General features: G+C 45.5%; 1 protein-coding gene across 4 annotated transcripts in view; it reads right to left on the bottom strand.

Annotated features, from left to right (window-relative positions):
• Window positions 1–21,452, bottom strand: part of BMPR2 (bone morphogenetic protein receptor type 2) — a 546,503-nt gene that overhangs the window by 83,670 nt on the left and 441,381 nt on the right. For 2 of the 4 annotated variants that reach the window (XM_078680234.1, XM_078680236.1), the window contains exons 8-9: window positions 20,687–20,850; window positions 3,366–3,513 (exon numbers count right to left, since the gene is read on the bottom strand). In XM_078680234.1, coding sequence (XP_078536360.1) covers window positions 3,366–3,513; window positions 20,687–20,850 — 312 coding nt within the window. The remainder of the gene's footprint in view (window positions 1–3,365; window positions 3,514–20,686; window positions 20,851–21,452) is intronic. The other 2 variants (XM_078680235.1, XM_078680237.1) reach the window with 1 other exon arrangement.

The raw sequence follows: 21,452 nt of genomic DNA, 5'->3' as shown, positions 1-21,452 counted from the left end.
CCATATGAAGGAACGAAAAATAGCCTTTGGTGGTAACCACCGCAAGACCTTAATGGGTCAAAGATAAAACAAACCATCCAACAGTTTGCCTTGATGGGAGTCTGTATTGCGGACTCCCCACTGGGCCACAAATTTGTTCCAGTGTCCTGTGTAATAGATTTTATAGACGGCCATCTACAACCTCAGGAGGTCTTTCAAACATGGTCAGCTGCTGCAGAACAATCTCCGAGCATGGAAATGTAGACTGCCCTGCAGCTGATACAGAAGATCCTTTTGGATCAGTTGCCTGATTTGGGGACAAATGCTCATGCCCAGAAGTTACGGGTACTGCACTCTCCTGGTCCAGTCGTGAGCCACTAGGATAACTTTGGCCCAGACATTCGTGATAATCTTCATTATTCTGGCCTTCAACTCTCCCAGAGCCACCAGGATAACTTGGGCCCAGTCATTCCTGATGATCTTCAGAATTCTGGCCTCCAACTTTCCCAGATAACCTGGACCATCTCCCAGATAACCAGCACCATCATCATTGCTGGGAGGAGAAGAGAGAGGGGTCTGAAACTGGTGAGGTTGCAGTCTAACACCCACCAAAGCAGATCACATAAATACACTTCTGAAACCTACATGACATTCAATAGGGTTTCTCCGATACTGGGCCCATTGAGACTTCAGATTCCACTGCATAACCTGCATATGGCAGCCGGCTAAATGGACAAGCAAGATGCATGAGAAAAGCAAGCCAAGAAACCTCATAGCCACTCTCACTCAGATTCAAGTACAAGGCCAAGGAAGAAACACTGGGATCATAACTTGAATGTACTGGACTTGTTGGGACGTAGGGGAAGATTCAGTCAGGTATGACTTTGGCCTGTTTTACCGAGAAATCCAGTTATGTCAGGAGGTTCAACCTCAAAGGGAGGCAGTCCATCACTAACTGTGGTGAGCTTGCCTTTAACAGTGCTAGTCCTTTAGTTAGGGCAAAACTGGGACCCGCAACCTTAGAAGAGAGGCAACGACCACCACCATCACTTTCTTGAACACCCGAGAGGCACTGCAAACTAAAAATGCTCCTGGCTAACCTTGAACTGCAGATAACGCATGTGGGCATGCAGGATGGTCACATTAAAGTATGTGTCCTGCAGGTCCAAGGCAACCACCCTCATGAGTCCAGGGCTCACAGAACTTGAGCCAATGTGAGCATTTTGAATTTGTCTTTCCGGAAGAAGGCATTCAGAGGGCAAAGATCCAAACTAGGATGAAGGCCTCTATCCTTCTTTGGCACAAGGAAATAGCATAAGCAATAACCCAATCCCTAGTTCCAAGCCCAGCACCCTCTCAATGGCACCGTTAGCCAATAAAGCCTGCACCTATTACAGCAAGATGGCACAGGTGCTTCTCTGAAATCTACTCTGATGTGTGGGGGAGTTGAGGTGGGTTGGAAAGGAATGGAGAGCATAGCCCTTTCTTGAGGACCAATCTGTCAGATGTAATCGCCTGCCACCCTGGAAGAAAATGTCTGATCCTGCCTCCCACAGGGTGTTTGTGCTCTGATAAGGCCAAACTAAAATGGTTTGGAGGGTGAAGCCACAGGGGCAGAGAACTAGGTGGAACAGTGCTATTGGTGACCTGCGTGCTCTGTCTGCTGCCACAAAAAAAAAACTGGGGTCACTGCTGCAAGGGTTGGGGAGTGCTGGGGGAGCTTGGCTGTGTCAATACGCAAGCCCTCTGGAGTAGCCTTGAAAAAGTCGGACTGTTGAATTAGCTGTCATGCAGGGGTTGAAAGGCCCAAGTAAAGAGTAGTGCTTCTGGTTTTTTTTAGTGTTCAAGTGCAGTATCAGCCTTTTTGCAAACAGTAAGTATTAGACCTGCCAATGGCATATAGAGATGCCTGCAAATCCCAATAAAAAAAAACAGTAGGTCACTTCCCGGCATGACGGTTGAGCACCACACAAGTGCTCAAAACAGTCAGTCCAGGCCAGCCCTAAAGACATATTTAGCTGTAGCCTAGCTGTCTTGAATGGTTTGAGGCAAAGAGGCCCGAAACTCCTCCGGGATTGCCAGCAAGATCTCAATGACCATGTCCCAAAAAGACACGTGTATAATGGCCTAAGAGGCACACTACACAGGCCTTAACACCAAGCTGGTGGAAGAGAACACCCACTTCATGAAGGCTTCACTCTTTTGGGACTCCCTGTCTGGAGGGTTTGTGTGAAATATATTCAAATTGTCTTTGCTGGTGAAACCTTGGACCATTAAACTCTCAGAAGTCAGGTGCTGCGTAAGAAAATCTGCGACCTTAACCCCAAAGTGTACTTGACACAGCAGCAGCATCAAGAGCGGACACAAGTCTGAGAGGTTGTGATTTTTTTCATTGTTCAGCGACATACAGCTTCACTTCACGTCCTGGATTACATTCCATTGCATAAGTTCGCATTCTTCACACAACTTGGAATCATAACCCAAGCCCAAACACCAGAGGCACTATTGTAAATAAAAGTAGCGTAGTCCTTGTAGTTCCTTGCAAGTAGTTTCCTCTTCTTCTTACTTTACCATGTTACCTGAACAAACTACTTACAAGGAACTACAAGGACTACGCTACTTTTATTTACAACAGGCATACTCAGTGGGGCCATCACAGACAAACTGTTTATGGCACTCACTGCACAGGCTGAGGAATCTGCAGTTAGAAGTATCGATCAGAATTTAAGTTACTCACTCAAAAATAAGTGAAAGGAATACAGGTTTGCATAACCTTATCCACATTGTCTTCATCTGAAACTCCTAAAGGACAAAAGGATTGGAGCCAGTTAACAAGTGAAAGCTATGTTCATTTATATGTGTAAACTGCTGGAAAGTTCGGATTGCCTGTTGATTTCTACTTTATTAGGATAGGAAAGGTTTGCTCAAATGGTGGATGTCATCTAGGAGAGCAATATGCAGGAATATTACTACATGATTTTTATTTTTTTATTTAGGTGGGTCTGCCTTGTCCCCCGCTGTTTTGGGCCTGAATTTAAATTTCATGAACTGTACATATTTATTGAGGGTGTTGAATACTGAAGCAGCATACAATGGCAAATGCGTCTAAAATAAGGTATGGCTTTGCTCTTAGACTCTAAGTGCTGCCAGGTATACGGCACCTAATTTGTAAACGATTTGGCTGCAATAAGATCTAAACAATGAAACAGTAACTCAGAACAAACAAAAAATGTGCAGCAGAAAGTTTTTTTTCCATTACTGAAGGAAGTGTAACATGCATAATAAACCAAAATATTATTAGTTATGTTACAGACATTTTAAAGAACCTGGACACTCCAAAGAGTATGCAGTGCATTATAGAAGTACACCTTTTACGGCGCTCCTACCTGGGAAAAGATCTGTGCACCTCATGAAAATCTCCCAGTAGATAAGGCCAAGAGCATACATATCAACCTGTTTTAGAGCAGATTCGCAATCTCGCAGGTTTACTGCTCCTTCCAGTACTTCTGGGGCCATGTAGCGAATTGTGCCAACCTAAACATAACAATGGTGAGAGTTAAAGTATATATAAATACCATTAAGGATTAAAGTATATATAAATACTGGGAAAACAGTATTACACGTCAGTTACACATTTTTTAACTCATTGTATTATTCTTGCTACTGTGAAATATAAGTAGGAAACATTTCCCTTATCGTGATTACAGCAGTCTTAGTTCCTGAACGTTCTCCTTCACAAGTGGAGGGCAATAGCCTATCCTAGCAAGCTTGAATGGAAAAGCCTTCCCTAAAAATCTGAGGTTGCTAGAAAGATTTTAAATGCTCCAGCATCCCTCCTTGAATATGAACCTCTTCCAATATGTCCATCGCCAACCACCACAAACAGTTCATGTGGGCTCCTGTCATACAATGATATAGCGCAGCATGTACAAACTTAGGGGGTGGCTGGGTTGGTGCTGAGAAAGAGAGCGAGGAAGGTCACTAGAATTATCATGAAAGTAATTTTATGTTTTCCCTCATTCGCAACGGTTTGTGAATATGATCTCATGGCTGATAATACTTTCAGGGGGTACTCAGTATAATACAACCAGGCTTTAAGCAAATTAGTTGCACACAACCTCCCGCCTGAAAGCTGCACCTCTTCTAGGATATGTACCCAGAGTTTATATTTACAAACAGTATGCAGAGTGACCCCTGTTACTTGCTTACAAAACTCTGCAATGGGAGCATGTCTCCTGAATGCCAGTGATGATGTTTTTGCTCTAGTAGAATGAGTAAAAGGTTTTTGAGTTGCCAGCTCTGATGGAATAGTTTAAGATTTTGAAATTAAATTCAAGAGACGATCCACATACCAAAGGGAGCTTTAGACACTTTATTACCTGGTGAAAGATCACCATAGATCATAAAGGGTTGAATTGAACCCCTGAAGGTTTTTTACTCTTCTAGGTAGATCATCACAGCTCTAGAAACATCAAGATGGTAGATAGTAGACACATAAATATAATTTTTACCCTGTAAACATCGGTTTGTAGTGTGTAGTGCTGTAGATTCACATGCTCTGCATACTCTTGCCATCTTGTGTTGGGTCTGGATGTTTGCTACTTGCTTTTCTTTGAAGACCTATTGTGGCTCCACTTTTCCACAATGCACTAGTACATTCGATCCACCTCTGATTGTTTTTCGCTCAGTTGAGTAGTGTAAGCGCAGTGTTGAAGACAAGAGTGTGATGTGCATAGTCAAGGGAGTTGAAGGACATGGAAAATATCCGTGATCATCCCTTGCTTCCGGAGAGATGGTTGGGAGCGTGTGAATCTACAGCACTACATGCTACAAGCAGATGGTTACAGGGTAACATTTTCAGTTAGTAGCATTTGTGGCTATAGATACACATGCGCTGCATAGAGTATAAAGCAATTACTCTCCAAAGTGGTGGCTAGTAAGCAGATGACGCAGATGTCTAAAAAGGTGTTACTTAAGAAACAGCTTGGCCAACCAAAGCTTGTTGTGCAAGAACGTCCGTCCACTGATAATGCTTGGTGAAAGTATGTAGCGCTAAGCAGCAGCATTGCAGACACCCATACCCAAACAAGCCTATTGTTGCACTTTTTTTACATGTAGAGTAGGCTCTAGGAGGGGGCACAGGATATGATGTCTTTTTTTTTTTTTTTTTAAAACCTTTATTGGAGTAAGCAAGAAAATACAAGGATGGGCCTACAACCACACGGGCTGGCCGCTAAAGAGGAGTCGAAATACAAGATACCTGCCCGCAGAGGCAACAATCGACCAACAATGCAATACTCCCCACGAAATACAGGACAAAACAGATTTTATTTTATATGAAAGAACAAGCACACAACAAGGCGAAAGTATAGTACTGTCAGTCAGCCCAAAGGACGTAAAGGGGGTATAGCAGCAGGAGAACATAAACGGAGCTCCAAGCTCCAAGGAGATCGGGGGGGGGGGGGGGGGGAGGGGCGAGGAGATCAGAGGGGAGAACCGGAAACACCAGCACAACCCCTATATAAAGGGTTCCAGGAACGCTCGCCTAGGGAGACAGGGTAATCTCAGCAGTGCCTACAAGGGGAGGAGTACAAATGTCGCCACGGTAGTCATTCCATTGACCCCAAACCTTCGTCCACGCCCTGGGTCTGCCCCTGGCCACATAGACAGTCTTCTCACGGAACATGGACCAGTCCATATTATCCTCCCATTTCGAGACATCAGGGGGCCTAGAGGCCCCCCAGAGTTGCGCGATATCCCGCTTCGCAACCATATAACCCAGGGTGGCCCATCTGGTCTGGGCCACCGAATAGTCGGTGGGTTCCCAAACATTCAAAAGACAGCGACGAGGTTCCGGACGCAAGGACACACCTGTCACCACAGCCATCACTTCAAGCACAGCCGTCCAATAAGCAGCCACCATCGGGCACTCCCAAAGAATATGCAAAAAAGTTGCACTCAAACCACAGCCACGCTTGCATAACCCGTCGGAGGAAAAGCCCATCACCACCAGACGCGGTCCCGTAACGTACACCCGATGAAGGATCTTAAGTTGAACCAGACGGAGACGAGCCGGAATAGCCACCTCCTTCGGGGAGGAGAGGGCCGATTGCCAGTCCTCATCATCAAGTTCCAACCCATCGCCCACCCACGCTTCCCGAAGTCGGACCAGTAGGTCGGCCCGATTATTAATCAACTTTTTATAGATCAGGGAGATAGTGCTATCAGGAAGATGCCCGTCAAGGATACGGTCTTCAAGGGGGGAAGAATCAGGCGGAATCTCACCAGGAGCAAATACCGAAGCAAGGGCGTGTCTGACCTGTAGATAACGAAAGAACTCCCGACCATTCAGGCCATAGTCAGCCTGGAGGGCCTGAAACGACCGCACAGAACCCTTAGAGTACACATCCCCCACCTTACTAATCCCAATCACATCCCAACGGTCGAAACCCTTGGTAGACCAGAGACCGCCCAGACGTTCCGAAGCATAAAGCGGTGTCGCCAACGTCAAGCGATCTTCCCAGCCCAAGCTCACATTCGCAGCGCGCCACACAGTCAAAGCAATCAATGTAGGTCCCACAAGATGGCGCCCAGCGGAGCGAGAGTAAAGCACTCTGTTAAAATCACCTCCCGGGAGCTGAAGTTTATCCATCTCGAACGCCGGATTACGACCCGGCGAAAACATAACGTGATTGATAGCAGACAGGTGGGAGGCCCAATAATATCTCTTAATGTCGGGGAGCGCCATGCCCCCGTCATACCACGGGATGGAAAGTTTTGCGAGAGCAATGCGCGGACGCCCATCCCAAATAAGCTGTCTCTGAAGACTCTCAATCTCCCGAAAATAGGTCTTAGGGATAGGATCATAAAAGTTCTGGAGAGCGTAGAGAAATCGCGGCAATGACATCATTTTAAACAGGGCCGCCCGACCCAGAGGAGATAAGGGAAGTTGATATGATGTCTTTTGAGGTATTGTTCTCTTTAGAGTGACAATGAAGGCCTTCATTTTAAACAGGGAAGAGCGTTGTCTGATTTGAAGCTACATGGCAAATGCCGCTAAGGGTAAGCATAGAGAAGTGTAGCCAAGACTTGCCCCATACTCATGTAGTTGGTATGAAAATATGTCCTCCAAAAACTTTAGAGGAACCTAACTGCTTGGAGATGCAGTAATGCATGAACCTTTTCTAATTTGCAACATAAACGTGAGTATTATGCTTTCATCCTTCCTGCCGAATAACAATGCATTCCTCTGGGAGTTTGAGGTCACCAAATTCTAGAAAAAGAGGTGCTAAATTGCGAAGCTAAGCTCTATGGGATATGGGTGTCTGAGATTACCCAGATAGTGAATGATCAGATCTGGGTTATGCAGGAACTTCTTGAGAGGGTTGACTAACATCCTAAGAGCAATGAATACCAAGGCTGTCTCGCCCAAGTTGGTGCCACTAGCATGAGGGTCATGGAAACTTGCCTCATCTTCATCACGGCATGAGGGATGAGGAGGAGAAGCAGAAAGGCATAGGCAAATATTCCTGATCAGTTCATTCAAAGTGCATTGCCTATGGACTGTGGAAGCAAAGCTTTGGTATTTTGGCGTTTTCAGGACAGGAGAATCATTGAAAGTACCTGTGAAGGACTTGTGAGTGGAGTTCCCACTTGTGGACTTTTAGATGCATCCTGCTGAAAAGGTCTGTAAAGTGCTCTCTACTCCTGGCAAACCCTCCGCCAACAGATGAATGTTGTTGCAGTCAAATCTGCAGAACTAGGGTAGAGAGCAGGAGGGAATGGGTGCCACCTACTTCTGGATGTATAACAAGGCAGTCATGCTGTCTATTTTGAATAGCAATGTTTCCCATGTAGAAGGGGCAGGAACACTTTCATGGCTAGTCTGAAGGTGTGAAGCTCTAGTTAGTTTATGTGGCGTCTAGAACTGAAGGGTCCAAGTGCTTTGGGCAGTCATCTCACTGAGGTGAGCTTTCCACCCCACAAGAGACTCATCGGTGACGATGGTCACTTGTGGAAGACGGGTCTTAGATTGTTGCTGTTCCACCAAAGAAGAGAATACCAGCCCAGGTTGTTGCCTGCAATCGATCCTCCATGCAAGGGTACATCTGCCACGCAAGGCAGATGTACCCACTGCCTTGTGAGCCATTCCTGTAGAGGGTGCATGTGCAATTTAACTTATAATACAATTGTTATTGGAAGCTATTATCCCAAAAAGTGTCATGAAATTTTGAACTGTAAGGAGACGCTGTGTACGAAAAAGAGGCAGAAGCTACTGGAATTCCATCACCGCCTGGATGTTGGGGTATGCCTGGACAGTCACTGCATTTTGGTTTGAGGGGAAGAACTGAACGTGCTGCAGCTGGAGATGCATTTTTGTTCACATAGATGGAGAAACTTAGGCTGTGAAATAGAGACACTGCTTTTTGAGAGTGTCCAGCATTATTGGTTTCCACTTTGCTTCATCAACCAGTTGTCTTAGTATGAAAGACAAGTATGGTATTTCTGTGTAGGTGCTCTGCTACCACCACTGGGCATTTTGTAAACACCATTGAAGACTTGGTGACTGTTGGACACCAATAGACTTAGCTATGTTCATGTACCTTTTATAATTTCTTCAAGCATGTGAAGGCAGAACAGATACTTGCCATCTGAAGATATGATTAAGCGATGCTGTTGCACCGTGGGCCTAAACCCTGACACCCTAAGCAAAGCGTGCCTCTGGAGGATAATGCAAATGTTAATATCACTAGCTGCTGTGCCTGCAGCATTGAGGCACACCTAATACTAGCACTGTTAATAGCTAATAGTTTTTCCCCCAGCGACCAGATTCATCCCCTTTTTCAATGGGCCCTGCTATTCGTGGTTCCAGCTCCTCCGTCTCCTCCTAGTGGTAGTGATAGTACCTGGAGAGGAGGCCCACCGAACTAGCAATGCGCCAATGTATGGCTGGCCCAAAAGCTACCCAATTGCTGGCAGTGGCTATCCTCCTAGACTCTGTGTGAGGCAGGGGATCCTCTCCTGTGGCCTGTGCGGAGCCCCTTTTATGGCCAGTATGTACCACTCGGGAATATGGAACTATCTGACCCCTAATTTAAGCGGATCATCTGGTGCAGCCTTGTATATTATTTCAGCTCATGAGGTGACCACCTTGGCCTTTACTGGCTTGTTGAAGTTATCACTCGCCGACTTAGGCACTGGTAGATAATGTACACGGCATTCAGTTTTGGACAAGGTTTCAGCTATAAACTCTTCTTCATCCTTCAACATTAAAAGTTTGACATGGTGGTGCTGTAAGGTCCTCTGAATTACTGCCCCATATGCAGAACGGTCATCTGATAGGGATGGCTTCACAGTATATGACTCTAGGCCTGGGTCATCCTGAGGGTCTACTACTTAATCCGTCTTCAATTGGTTATCTCCCCCTTATAGTCTAAATGTTTTCTGATCGAAGTCCTGGGGGTAATATGGATTGCCTGGATCCGAGTAGGTATCTGGTTGCGGAGTTGGTATATGGTAGCTCAGGTGGAGGAAGGTATACTGGGAGCAGTGGTGGTAGAGGAGGAGCAGCTATAAGCGGTAGTGATGGGAATGGCATAGAACTGGTGGCCGAGTCTCAACCCCTTTTGGGGCTTACGGACGCAGGAGGCAGAACCTCTAGTTCCTATTCAAAGGCAAGTTGTTGCTTCTTTGGTATGCAAGTAAGTACTGGTGCTGGTGGTTTGGCAATAATCTAACCTGTGTCAAGGTGGATGAAATTGCTTTGTTTTTCATCCAGGCCATCTGTTAGCTCTTCCAACAGATTTGTCTTAAATATCTGACCTTGGTATTAAGGGTGGCTTTGACGCTGACTTTGGTGTCAGTTGTGGAAAGGACTTCGACATTGGCTCAGAGTGAGATTTTTTCTGCAGCTTGGTGCTTGCATTTGGGTAATGTTGACAACGAGAGAAGCTTTCTGGTGCCTGGGTGCTGAGGGGGCTATGCAACATGGTAGGCTTTTGTGTCTTTGGATGTGACCTTCATGTGTGCTGACACAACCTCTCAAGTCCGGGGCATATCGACTGGAGCTGCTAAACCCGAAAATATGTGCTGGTTTTGGCTAGGCTCAGGATCAATGGCTGAATCCCATGGGAGCGGTGTTCTGCCTCAGTGGTTGGACATTTACAGGCTTGAGAATGACTTTGGGGATCAGTGGGTGTGCATGGCATGAACTTTGTCTTTGGCCACAAGGCTGGCATGTGCTGAAATGCTGCCTTGAGGAATTCAGTTTCATCGATATTGTAGTTCTCATTGAACACGGTCTCTGGATCTTCTTGGGTTGAGCTTACCGGAATGCCAGAAGGACTGACTTTTACCTCCTTTGCACTTGCCAGATCTTCAACACTGAAAATATAGGGCATCCATGACAACATTTGTGGCTGCCTCTGGTGATGTGCCCACCTTCTCTTCCTCGGATATCTGAGAGTCGTTTTGCAACAGAAGATGGAGGATTCATACGATGCTGCGATGTGCTCTGGGGAGAGGCATAGGTTGCAAATCTCATGATGGTTGAACCAGGGGTATTTAGCATTACACATAAGGCAGAAGTGGAATGGAGCGTGTTCCAAAACATTGAAGCATTATCGAGTGTACCGTGGCAAAATCTGGAGAGGATGGTGGCTCAATGACGTGATGTGGTGAAGTGTCCGAGGTGTTGACTGTCAGTTCTGAAGTCCAGCTGGTGCAATCAGAAGGCTGCTTTGGTGCATAAGCGGTTGTCGATGTAGGGCTGGAAGAGGGAGCTGCTGGATCCCAGAAAATAAGAAACCCAACGCTGTAAACATGTCTGCTTCTGAGCAGTGTTGTCAAATATCAAAGCGCGATGGTGGAAATAAAAAATCTGAGGTGGAGCCCGTGTGGTGGTGCATTGTGGACAAAGAGTGGAGACACAAAAGTTCTTGCAACTCAAACTTTTTGGAAAAAAATCAAGTTGCAAATGTCTGGGCCCAACGCTAAATGACACGAGAATGTGAAGCATGTGTATTTACAACCACACACGCTGCGAGTGCCGCTCTCCGTAAGGTGGGTTACAGCCAGAATCACGAACAAAACGGTTACAATTTCGCCGCTAACTTGATAGAGCACACTCTGAGGCAAATTTCATTCAATTAATTTAAACCCCAATGTACCAGGATGACAGATGTGTTTCGGCACAGTTGCCTTCCTCACTATCAATTACATCAATTAATTTAGATCTTGTTTAAATAAAGATGTCTCAATACAAATAAAAATTCTGTAAAATCAAAAGAGGATTCATGTGTTCACATTATTGCTGTGTTCATGGCGGCCATCCTATAACTTGTTACTTCCCAACTGAATGTATGTGTTGATGGCCATTATTACATGCAATATTATTCACAGTCATGGTTGCTCCTAATACTTAATGGAATTAATACCCCATTGTAACTATCCCTAAATAACTAACTACGCCCTGTATGGGCAATCACGTTGTGAACTCATCCCATCCTATTGGATAGTGTATACAGGAGTTTTTCTTCAAATGCCTATATCTTATATTGCATCATCACCATGTCCTCAAACATCATGCCCTTGATGGGCTATCTATACTGTCTACTTAATTTCTCTTTTACAGTCTGGGTTGTTTGGTTTCCTCTTTCTCATCCTGTATGGAACCATATTTCTTCCTCGTTATTTAATCCTCTCTGGCCTTACTCTGCATCTGAATTAAAAGTCTTGATTCTAGGGTTCAGAGTCTTCTCACTCTATCTCCTCCTCTCTCATCTTTATCCACTTGGTCCAGACAGAAGAATTTTAGGAGACTACTGTTGCTATTGTGTTCTGGCTCAAAAAGCCAGACAACCGGACATGTATGATCTTTATTCACGATTGCCCGCATGTGCTCCAAAATTCTTTTTTCCGTGGGGTGTATTGTGCTCCCCACGTACCGTTTGCCATCGGGGCATGCTGAACAGTATACTGTGTGGTCAGAGTTACAATTTAACACCTTGTTTTTTTGTATCTTAGATTTTCTGCCTGGCACTGTGTAATCTAGCACCTTATGGCTGTTTTTACAAGCTTTACACCGTGTTCACGGGAAGAACCCTCTGATTGTGTCTTTTTTGTTGGCCTTATCTGTAAAATGACTTTTTACTAGGTGTTCCTTTGATGAAGTACCTCTTCTGCAGGTGATTGATGGTGCATCCAATATCAATTTGCAGATAATATTATCAGATTTCAAGATTCGCCAATTTCTTTTGAGAATTTGGTACAATTCAAATGCATTTTCAGTGTAGTCTGTGATCATTCTTACATTACTCTTGCCCCCTCTTGACTGCCCTCTTCCTCTGAAAGTAGTTGACCTCTTGGTATTGAATCACTTCTACTTTCTGCTTTATTTAGCACTCCTTTGCAGCAACTCGTTCTTTCGGGGCTAGGGTCAACCTGCTTCTCAGTAAAACAAGCATTGAAAATGCAATAGGTCTCATTTGTTTAGATTAGAGCTATTGGCACTGTAAATGGCAATGTTTTTTTACCTGTGTGTTATGGAATGCATGTATGGGGTGTATAATGGAATTATGTGTGTTGGATTGGATTAGTTAGTTGTGTAATTGTGTGGCATGGAATTGTGTGGCATGGATTGGATTTGTGTAGTGGAATGATGTGTGTGCAATGGTGTGCTGTGGAATTCTATAGATAGTAACTATGTTGTATTTAGTGTGCTGGAATTATTTGGAGTGGGACTGTGTTATGGAGTGTAATTATGTGGAATGGCATTTTGTGTTGTGGAGTGGTATGTAGTGGCGCTTAATAATATGGTGTGCAGTTTAATTTTGTGGCACAATGTGGAATTGCGTGGTGTGGATTAGATGTATGTGGTGTGTAATTGTGTTGTTGAGTTGTATTATGTGGTTTGGTGTCGAATTATGTGGTTTGGTGTCGAATTATGTGGTTTGCAAATGTGTGGAGTTGAATTGTGTGGTGTGTAACTGTGTGGATAGCTTTACCTGTTTGGTGCCGAAAAAGAAGAAATAGGTAGGAGCTAAGCTCCAGATGTGTGTGTTTGGGTGTTAAAAAAAAAAGAGAGAGTGTTAGAGCTATTGGCGGTGTAAATGTTTCTTAACTATATGTTATGGTATGGATTGGAGTGGATACATGTGTTGTGTAGTGGAATTATGTAGGTTAGATTAGAATTGTTACTTGTGGCATTGTGTGGCATGGAATTGTGTGGTGTAGAGTGGATCTGTGCAGTGGAATTATGCTGTGCAGTTGTATTTGGATAGTAATCATGCGTTTGAGTGCACTGGAATTATGTGGCATGGTATTGTGTGTATTGGATTGGAATTATGATGATATTTTGTGCTGTATAGTGTTATGTAGTGGAGTTTAATTATGTGGTGTGTTGGGGAATTTTGTAGTATGATGTTGAATTTAGTGTTGAAAATTGGACATATGTGGTGTGTAGTGAAATTGTGGTGTGGAGTGTTATTATGTTTTTTACTTTAATTATGTGGTGTGGAGTGACTCTGTGGAGTTGAATATGTGGGATGGAACAGTGTGGTATAGAGTAAAATTATGTTGAGTAGAATTATGTGGCATGGTGTGGAGTGTTTTATGTGGATTGGTATGTGGCATGGTGTGGAGTGTTTTATGTGGATTGGTATGTGGGATGGTGTGGGTTTTTTGGGGGTGTATTTATGTGGTATTGAGCAGTGTGTAATTAGGTGGAGTAGAATTATGTGGTGTTGAATGGTATTCTGTGGATTGTAATTCTGTTGTGTGATGAGGTTGTATGGATTGGCGTTGGATTGAGTGGTGTTGTGTGACTAAATGTCTAAGAACGTGAAGAAAAATCCTGGCTTGGATGAGCCCACACATTAAGTTGGGAAACAGGCTCGGTTTAGTCGAGTGTCTGTTGGGCTGTAAAGCACAAATATGGGCCAGGCACGACATGGAATGCAAGAAGGGCGGAGGCTTGCTCTAAAGTGCCTGTTATATTTCTGCCTCCAAGCTGTTGGCTGGTCTCAGGAGGAGGATACTTGGAACAATATGTCATTTGGGGCCACGTAATCGCTCACACCAAAGACACCCCCAAAAGTATGAATATTTTATTGAGAAGGAGACACCGATCTACCAATGGAGGAAAATAGATCACTGTGAAAAAACAACTAAAGAGCAAAATATTGTTCAAAGGAAGTCTAGAGATGCAGCATTTACAAACCGGTCAGCTCAATGGAAATTACTCATAAAATATCCTTTGATGTAGGACTACTGAAGTGACATTCTGTAGTGCGAGAGCAAGGTTGGCAGCATGAAGAGGGTATGGGGTGATCCCTGAGCTGTCATTGGCATGGTAGAGGCATGATGAAACACCAAGGAGGATCTGAGCAAACTGAACATTACTTCTTCAGCCATAACAGAAGTGATGAGGAATACCAGAATGGACCTTGTTTTGTAATGTAACTGCAGTTATACAGCGCTTAATACCCATCTCTAGGTGTTGACGCGCATTGTATATACTTGAGCAAGCAATTCAAAATATTGAGCTGGCAAATGTATCCTGCGGTTGAGAGCTGCAGCGGCGCCTCGCTGTCGGTCTCGTGCGCCTAGAGCGCCGCTCTGTATTATTTTTAACTGCCCGTTTTTTGTATTTTATTTTAATTTCATTTTCCTTATCCCTTGCTTTTAGACACTCTGTCTGGTCCCTTACCTGCACTATAATTTCGCTGGAAAACCCACCGGAGTTTCGCGGGTCCGGTTCCGGGGAGGTTGTGGGCGGGGAGTGACATCTTGGATTGGGCAGGGAGTAACGGACGCCATTTCTGAGCGTCCCTGCGTCTGTCGACGCTGTGAGCAGGCTATTTAGGGCGAGCCCAATGTGGGGGCAGTCTGGCAAATGTATCCTGCGGTTGAGAGCTGCAGCGGCGCCTCGCTGTCGGTCTCGTGTGCCTAGAGCGCTGCTCTGTATTGTTTTTAACTGCCCGTTTTTTGTATTTTATTTTAATTTAATTTTCCTTATCCCTTGCTTTTAGACACTCTGTCCGGTCCCTTACCTGCACTATAATTTCGCTGGAAAACCCACCGCAGTTTCGCGGGTCCGGTTACGGGGAGGTTGTGGGCAGGGAGTGACATCTTGGATTGGGCAGGGAGTAACGGACGCCATTTCTGAGCGTCCCTGCGTCTGTCGACACTGTGAGCAGGCTATTTAAAGCTCGCCACAGCGGTAACGCGCAGCGGTAGCGCGCAGCGGGAGCGTCTTCCCTGCAACCTGAGTCGTGCCAGAGTCCTGCCCGTCTGCGATCATCAGCGTCTCAGAGCCGGACGAGGTAGGACCGGCGGCAACTCTTGGCCTACTGTTGTTAGTACGGGGTTGGGTGTATGTTTTTGCCTGCATGTTTACATATTCATTCTCTGAGCTTAGTGCTCTGCGCAGACAGTCCTCTAACTGCCATTATGTTCTTCCGTGCGGTCGCTCCTTTAGGAAGGGCTGTTCGGCATGTGGCTGGCGAGCCTCAGTTCTGAAGGACTCTGCTACGAAGCCCCTTCCTACGCGTCATCAATGCTCTCTCCTCAACACCAGATCACTCAGCAGACATGCCGTTGACATCTGGAATCTGCTGGCCGGCTCTAAAACAACTTGCCTGTTCCTTACGGAGACTTGGCTTGGAGAGTGTTCTGGTCCTGATCTGGCGACTGCCATCCCTTCTAATTATAATACATTTAGGAAGGATAGAGTGGGGGGCAGAGGCGGGGGTGTGGCATTGATTGTGGACAAGAATGTCCCTTGTTTTATCTTTACCGTTGAGAATATCTCTGGGTGTGAAGCCTTAGGTTTTATCCTCGGGCTCTCTGCCTGTCAAACGTGCACTGGGATCCTTGTCTACAGAGCTCCGGGGCCCTTGGGCTCTTTTTTTGATGATCTGCAGGCGGCACTATCGGTGCCTTGCCTTAGATCGGAGCATTGCATCCTGTTGGGGGATCTGAATGTCCATATGGACAACCATTAAATTGCAGGATACTGTTGCTCCTTTAGGGCTGATCTCTTTTATTACCAGCCCCACTCATATCAAAGGCCATACTATCGATCAGATTTTCTCGACCAGGAGAATTGAAGTGTCCTTGCCACGTCCTGTGTTATGGACAGATCATTTCTTGATCGACTTTTGCATTCTGTCTTCTGCCTTGACTGGTTCTAGATTGCTGAAAGAGGTGAATCGGAGGGGGTGGCCATTTCATCAAGTTACTGTGGAAATGTTGGCCGATGCGCTTCGCTGTCATCCCTGTCAGCTCTCGGGCAATTTGGAGGAAAATTTAAACTGTCCAGAAGTGGCTGGCAGCTAGATTTGATGTGCTTGCCCCGGGAAACCAGTTAAATCTGTGGCCAGACATCTCTCGGCCCCTTGGTTTACTCCTTCTCTTGGGAAAATGCGTCAGAATTGTAAGAAAGCAGAGCGATTGTGGCGGCGCAAGTATGACCCGGATGACAAATCTAAATATCGGGATGCGATTAGGAGCTATCATAAGCATATCTCCGAGGGGAAGAAAAGTTTACTTGGAGCGCAGAATCGACGAGGCGGAAAATAGGAGTAAAGAACTCTTCAGGAAAGTACAAGAGTTCATTTCCCCCTCCTCGAGTTCTCCCTCCCACTCTCATTCCGAAGTCTGGATCAGCCAGCTTGGGGACTTTTTTATAAATAAAATTAAGTCCATTCAGGACACCTTCCCCTGCGCCGGCCCCGGTTTATCGGCTAGCCAACAAGCTATCCTCCTCTCGCCATCTAATGAGAGGAGTACAGTCCTCTCGGACTTCCCTTCCCTATCCGTCACTTCTTCCCTTGATCTTCTCTCCCGGCTTCAATCTGGCTCGCCGCTGGATCCTTGCCCAGCGAAATGTCTAGGGAAAGTAGCGCCTGCAATTAACAGCTTGCTTAATCCGCTGCTCAATCTCTCCCTGACTACGGGAGAAGTTCCTTCGGCCTGGAAACATGCTCTGATCTTGCCACTACTCAAAAAGCCTACTTTGGATCCTCTTGTCCATGCTAACTACAGGCCGATCTCCCTTCTCCCTGCTCTAGCAAAGGTGATCGAGAAACATGTACAGCTCTCTATTTCCAACTTTATAGAGAGCAATAACATCTTACATGATTCTCAATCAGGCTTCCGTGCTAATTATAGCACGGAGACAGCTTTGTTCGAGATCACCGATGCCATCAGAGAGACGCTTGATCAGGGGGGGAAGGCCATTCTGGTTATGCTGGACTTGTCGGCGGCGTTTGACACCGTCCCCCATGTCGGTCTCCTTTCTACACTCTGGGAGATCGGCGTACGTGGGACGGTGTGGAACTGGTTTAAATCCTTCCTGACGACCGTCGACAAGTGGTCTGGGCACCACCGTTCTCCGCGGAGATGCCGCCGCTAGAGGTGGGGGTCCCTCAGGGGTCCATCCTGAGCCCCACCCTTTTTAATATCTATATGGCCCCTCTGGCGCCGGTAGCGGAGTCCTTTGGTGCCTGGATCATATCCTATGCTGATGACACCCAGCTCCTTTTTACATCTAAGAAGGGAGAGGCTTTTGATGGTGGTCTGATCGGGAAGTGCCTGGGTGCGGTCTTCGACTGGTTTCGGCGGCACAGTCTGAAGTGCAACTCCGATAAGTCGGAGTTGCTTTTTTTCGGATGCCCTCCGGATCCCAGCTGGAAGACCTGGTGGCCCCAGGACATGTTTCCGCCGGACGTGGCCTCCGTGAAGGCCAAAAACCTTGGTGTGCAATGTGGCGACGGCCTTTCTTTCGGACCCCAAATCATCGGTCTGTCCGGGAAATGCTTCGGAAATTTCTTCCTTTGCTGTCTTTGCAACACAAAAAAATCATCGTGCAGTCTCTAATTGGCTCGCGACTAGACTACGCGAATGCCCTGTATCTCGGGCTGCCTAAATATCTGTTGGCCCGTTTGCAGATTGTGCAGAACTCGGCTGCAAGAGCCATTTTTGGTCTCCCACGCAGGGCAAAAGCCTCGGAATTACTAAAGAGACTGCACTGGTTGCCTATTGCTAAAAGAATCACCTTTAAGGTTTTGACCCTGGCTTTTAAGGCCCTCCATTCAATTGGTCCTAAGTATATGGGGAAGCGCCTGGCTTTTTATGTCCCGAGGCGGACTCTACGGTCGGCCTCGCTGGCCAAAGCCGTAGTGCCCTCGGTTAAACTTGCCCGGATCGGAGGGCGTTCCTTCCGATACCTGGTCCCGCGCTGCTGGAATGAGCTACCTGTCTCCTTAAGAAAGTCAAACAGACTCCTTTCTTTCAGAAAGGACCTGAAAACCTGGCTCTTCTCAGTATGATTTTCTCTTTAGGCCTCCGCGAGCTGCTGTGTTGTGTTCTCCTCTACAGTCCTCTTTGCCAAAGCGCCGGGACACCCCCTGGGGTAGCCGTGCGCTATAGAAGAGTCCTAAACATAACATAACAAATATACCCAGGATAAGAGATGTTGCGACAAAGCACAGCTGGCTGACTGGACTAATAAACATGAGCGAAAACAATAGCATTTGCAATTTCAGAGGCTTCACTGACATTGAGAAATAAAATGTAATTCATTGCATGCACGGCTTATTAAGTAGGAAAGAAACAAAATGTTGGAACTATAAACTTGGAAGATCGTTTTGCTGGTGCTGAAAACGATGGAACACAACAGACTAAATGTTATCACACGGAGAGCAGGGTGGGGGGCATATACTGTTAGCTCTTAAAACTGTGTTTTCACTGGGTCCTTAAGCAAACACCGTAACAAGCAAAATCTGCAAATATGTCTGCCGTGTGGCCCTGATAATATCAAATCTTGCATCCAGGCTTTGAAGATGGTCCACGGAATCCCACAGTACTTGACAGCAACCCGTAGAGCTCCCGCATGGGGCCTAAATGAACCAGGCACACACAGGGCATAGATGGGGGGGGGGGGAGGAGGGGGAATGATGGAATCGCAGATATCTTTAAATAACTCAGCGCTCGCTTCATGGGCGACTGTGCAGCGGAGGTAAGGGGTGGAACATTTAAACGCTGTAGCATGACGGAGCTCAAAGGGTTTAGCAAGTAGGGCATATCCGCGCAGCCCCCATTATTTACTGCTTCAATAAAAGTAAATATATTGTGTAGAAAATATGCCAGTTGGTCAAAAGTAAGAAATTAATGTTAGTCTGGTTAATAAATGCAAATGAACGCCACTGAATGACGAGGGAAGGGCGTGGCTAAAGTCATGTTAAACAAGCGTTCAGCACTTTTCAAGCACTCGTGCTTGAGGCGGCATTCGCCTTGCGGGAGCGAGCAGGCCATCTGTTTGTAATTAACGTGGCCGCGCCACTGCTCGCTCCTGCAAGATGGATGCCACCACACACATGAGCGTATAAAAAAAAGCAGCCCGATTTCTAAAGGTCACTTAGACTCGACCTAAAAAATACAAAAAGGATTAAAGAAAACATGGCACTTCTAGCGGGGGGTGCGGTGCCATTTAGTGGTATGGGCACGTTTACCTGCGTCTTTACTAATTAACAAACAGGCTTAAATTAAGGTCTATAAACTAATTGTTGCAGCAGGAGACTGGGGCCTTGACAGAGCACGGTTGTGAGTTGTAATGTCCCCTCTGCCCTATCCTTGTGACGGCCCTGGTTCCAAGACCATTCAAGTCACAGGAGCAAGCAGAATACTCTACGATGCATGTGAGATACCAAGCAGTAGATTAAGAACTTGCACAACGAAAGACTACCAGAGAATAAAGTATACCAAAGATAAACATCATTTTCTTCTAATGGATAGCCCACAGATGGCACAATAATTGTATCTTTAGAGTAGCAGTCGTCAGTTTCGGAAAGAAATGGGTTATGCCACAACATAGATAGCTGTTTTTGTGAGCATCATTTATTGATCAAAAACTTATTTTGATTTTTTTAGGTTAAGAAACTGCTCGTTTTCTAACATTTCTCTTGCAGAAAAGTCTAGTGAATTTAATTCCAACAGAAAGGGGTTTTCATGCTCTCATTTTAAAAACGTGGCTCATACTCACATGTAACATTCATTAGCCACACAGTTTTTCACGTCAAGGCACAGATTTCTGCGTGATGCTTTTTAAAATTCACTATTTGAATTACCTTTATTCACTACTGCTAGGATACTAATACTCTAGCAGAATACCAATCTGCTGCAAATATTAACATATGCTAACACATGCATACTCAACAAAGCCTCAATTTCGACCACGCGGAGGAGCAACATTTATCAATATTAGAACTCAGCAGCCAGAAATAAATGCAGTCATAAAGACTAGCGGGTTTACAGGTAGGCAACAGGGGGCACAAAGTGTAACACTCAATACATTTGATCCTTGCTATTTGTTTAGTGATCCAACTTGCCAACCAGATGTTTATGCGCCACTCATTAAAATTTAGAATGCACTGCTTTACTTCATCCTGTCATGGTAGGTATGCCACATAGAATTAACTTGATCACATATTTACTAAAATTATCGGGGCACCACAAGACCCGTCCCAAAACTCCCCCCCAAAAGCCCTTTCTGTTGGTAGGAGGAAGGTAAGAGGCGACATCTCTGGCATAAGTACTAAGTATTCCGAGGTAACTGGTCACATATCTCACTGCTTTTTCAAATGACGATGAAAACGAAGTGTAGAAGCATCGAGATTGCTTAGCATAGCTTGCAAGATAAGCTCACCTCGCTAATGGCCGCATTGTCTTCATCTCCAGGACGTACCAGCCGGTTTCCAGTTAACTTCATTGAGAGTCCAAAGTCGCTGATGACGCATGTTCCGTCGTTCTTCACTAGGACGTTGCGGCTGTTCATGTCTCGATGAGAAATAGCTGGTTTGTAATTGTCTGCTTAAAAACAGTAATGGGCACCGTTATGCACTGAATGGGCAGATTGCAGAGCAGGCTACTGTCTAAGAACATTACTTGCAACTATCCGGATTCACACATCTGTATGGGTTCCAGGCTAGGGGTAAATACATACATACGACTAGAGAACAATGTATCAAATTATTCATGTATATATATATTCTTACGCCGAGGAAAGGAGAGTGCAAGGGCTCTATACGATGTTTAGGAAGTCTTTGGAAGCTATCTTCCAATACATATATAGTACCTCACACCAAAACTCCTCGTGCTTCCCTCTTCTCCATTACAAGGGAGTTCTACTTTTACTGCCTTCGAGATAAAACTGGGACACTGCGCTGGTTCTCTACGCCTTCCTCCTTATTAATAGCACTGTCATACCTGCTGGTTTTCAGCTCCTAAAAATAGCAACACCAGTCACTCTCCGTTATTACTGCAATAAGCATTTGTATCAACATCTTTGTAAGGTGTAAATTAAAATATTTCAACTACTAAGTATGCAGATAATTTCTATTGACCACTCCAGCAAATTGTCGATTTTATAACCTACTATGCTCAAAACGCACATTTACCTCTCCCCTTTATTC

The sequence above is a fragment of the Lissotriton helveticus genome, chromosome 3_1, assembly GCF_964261635.1.
Source record: "Lissotriton helveticus chromosome 3_1, aLisHel1.1, whole genome shotgun sequence".
Lineage (NCBI taxonomy): Eukaryota > Metazoa > Chordata > Amphibia > Caudata > Salamandridae > Lissotriton > Lissotriton helveticus.
The sequence above is the reverse complement of the archived record's forward strand: the minus strand, read 5'-3'. Positions and strand labels throughout refer to the sequence as shown.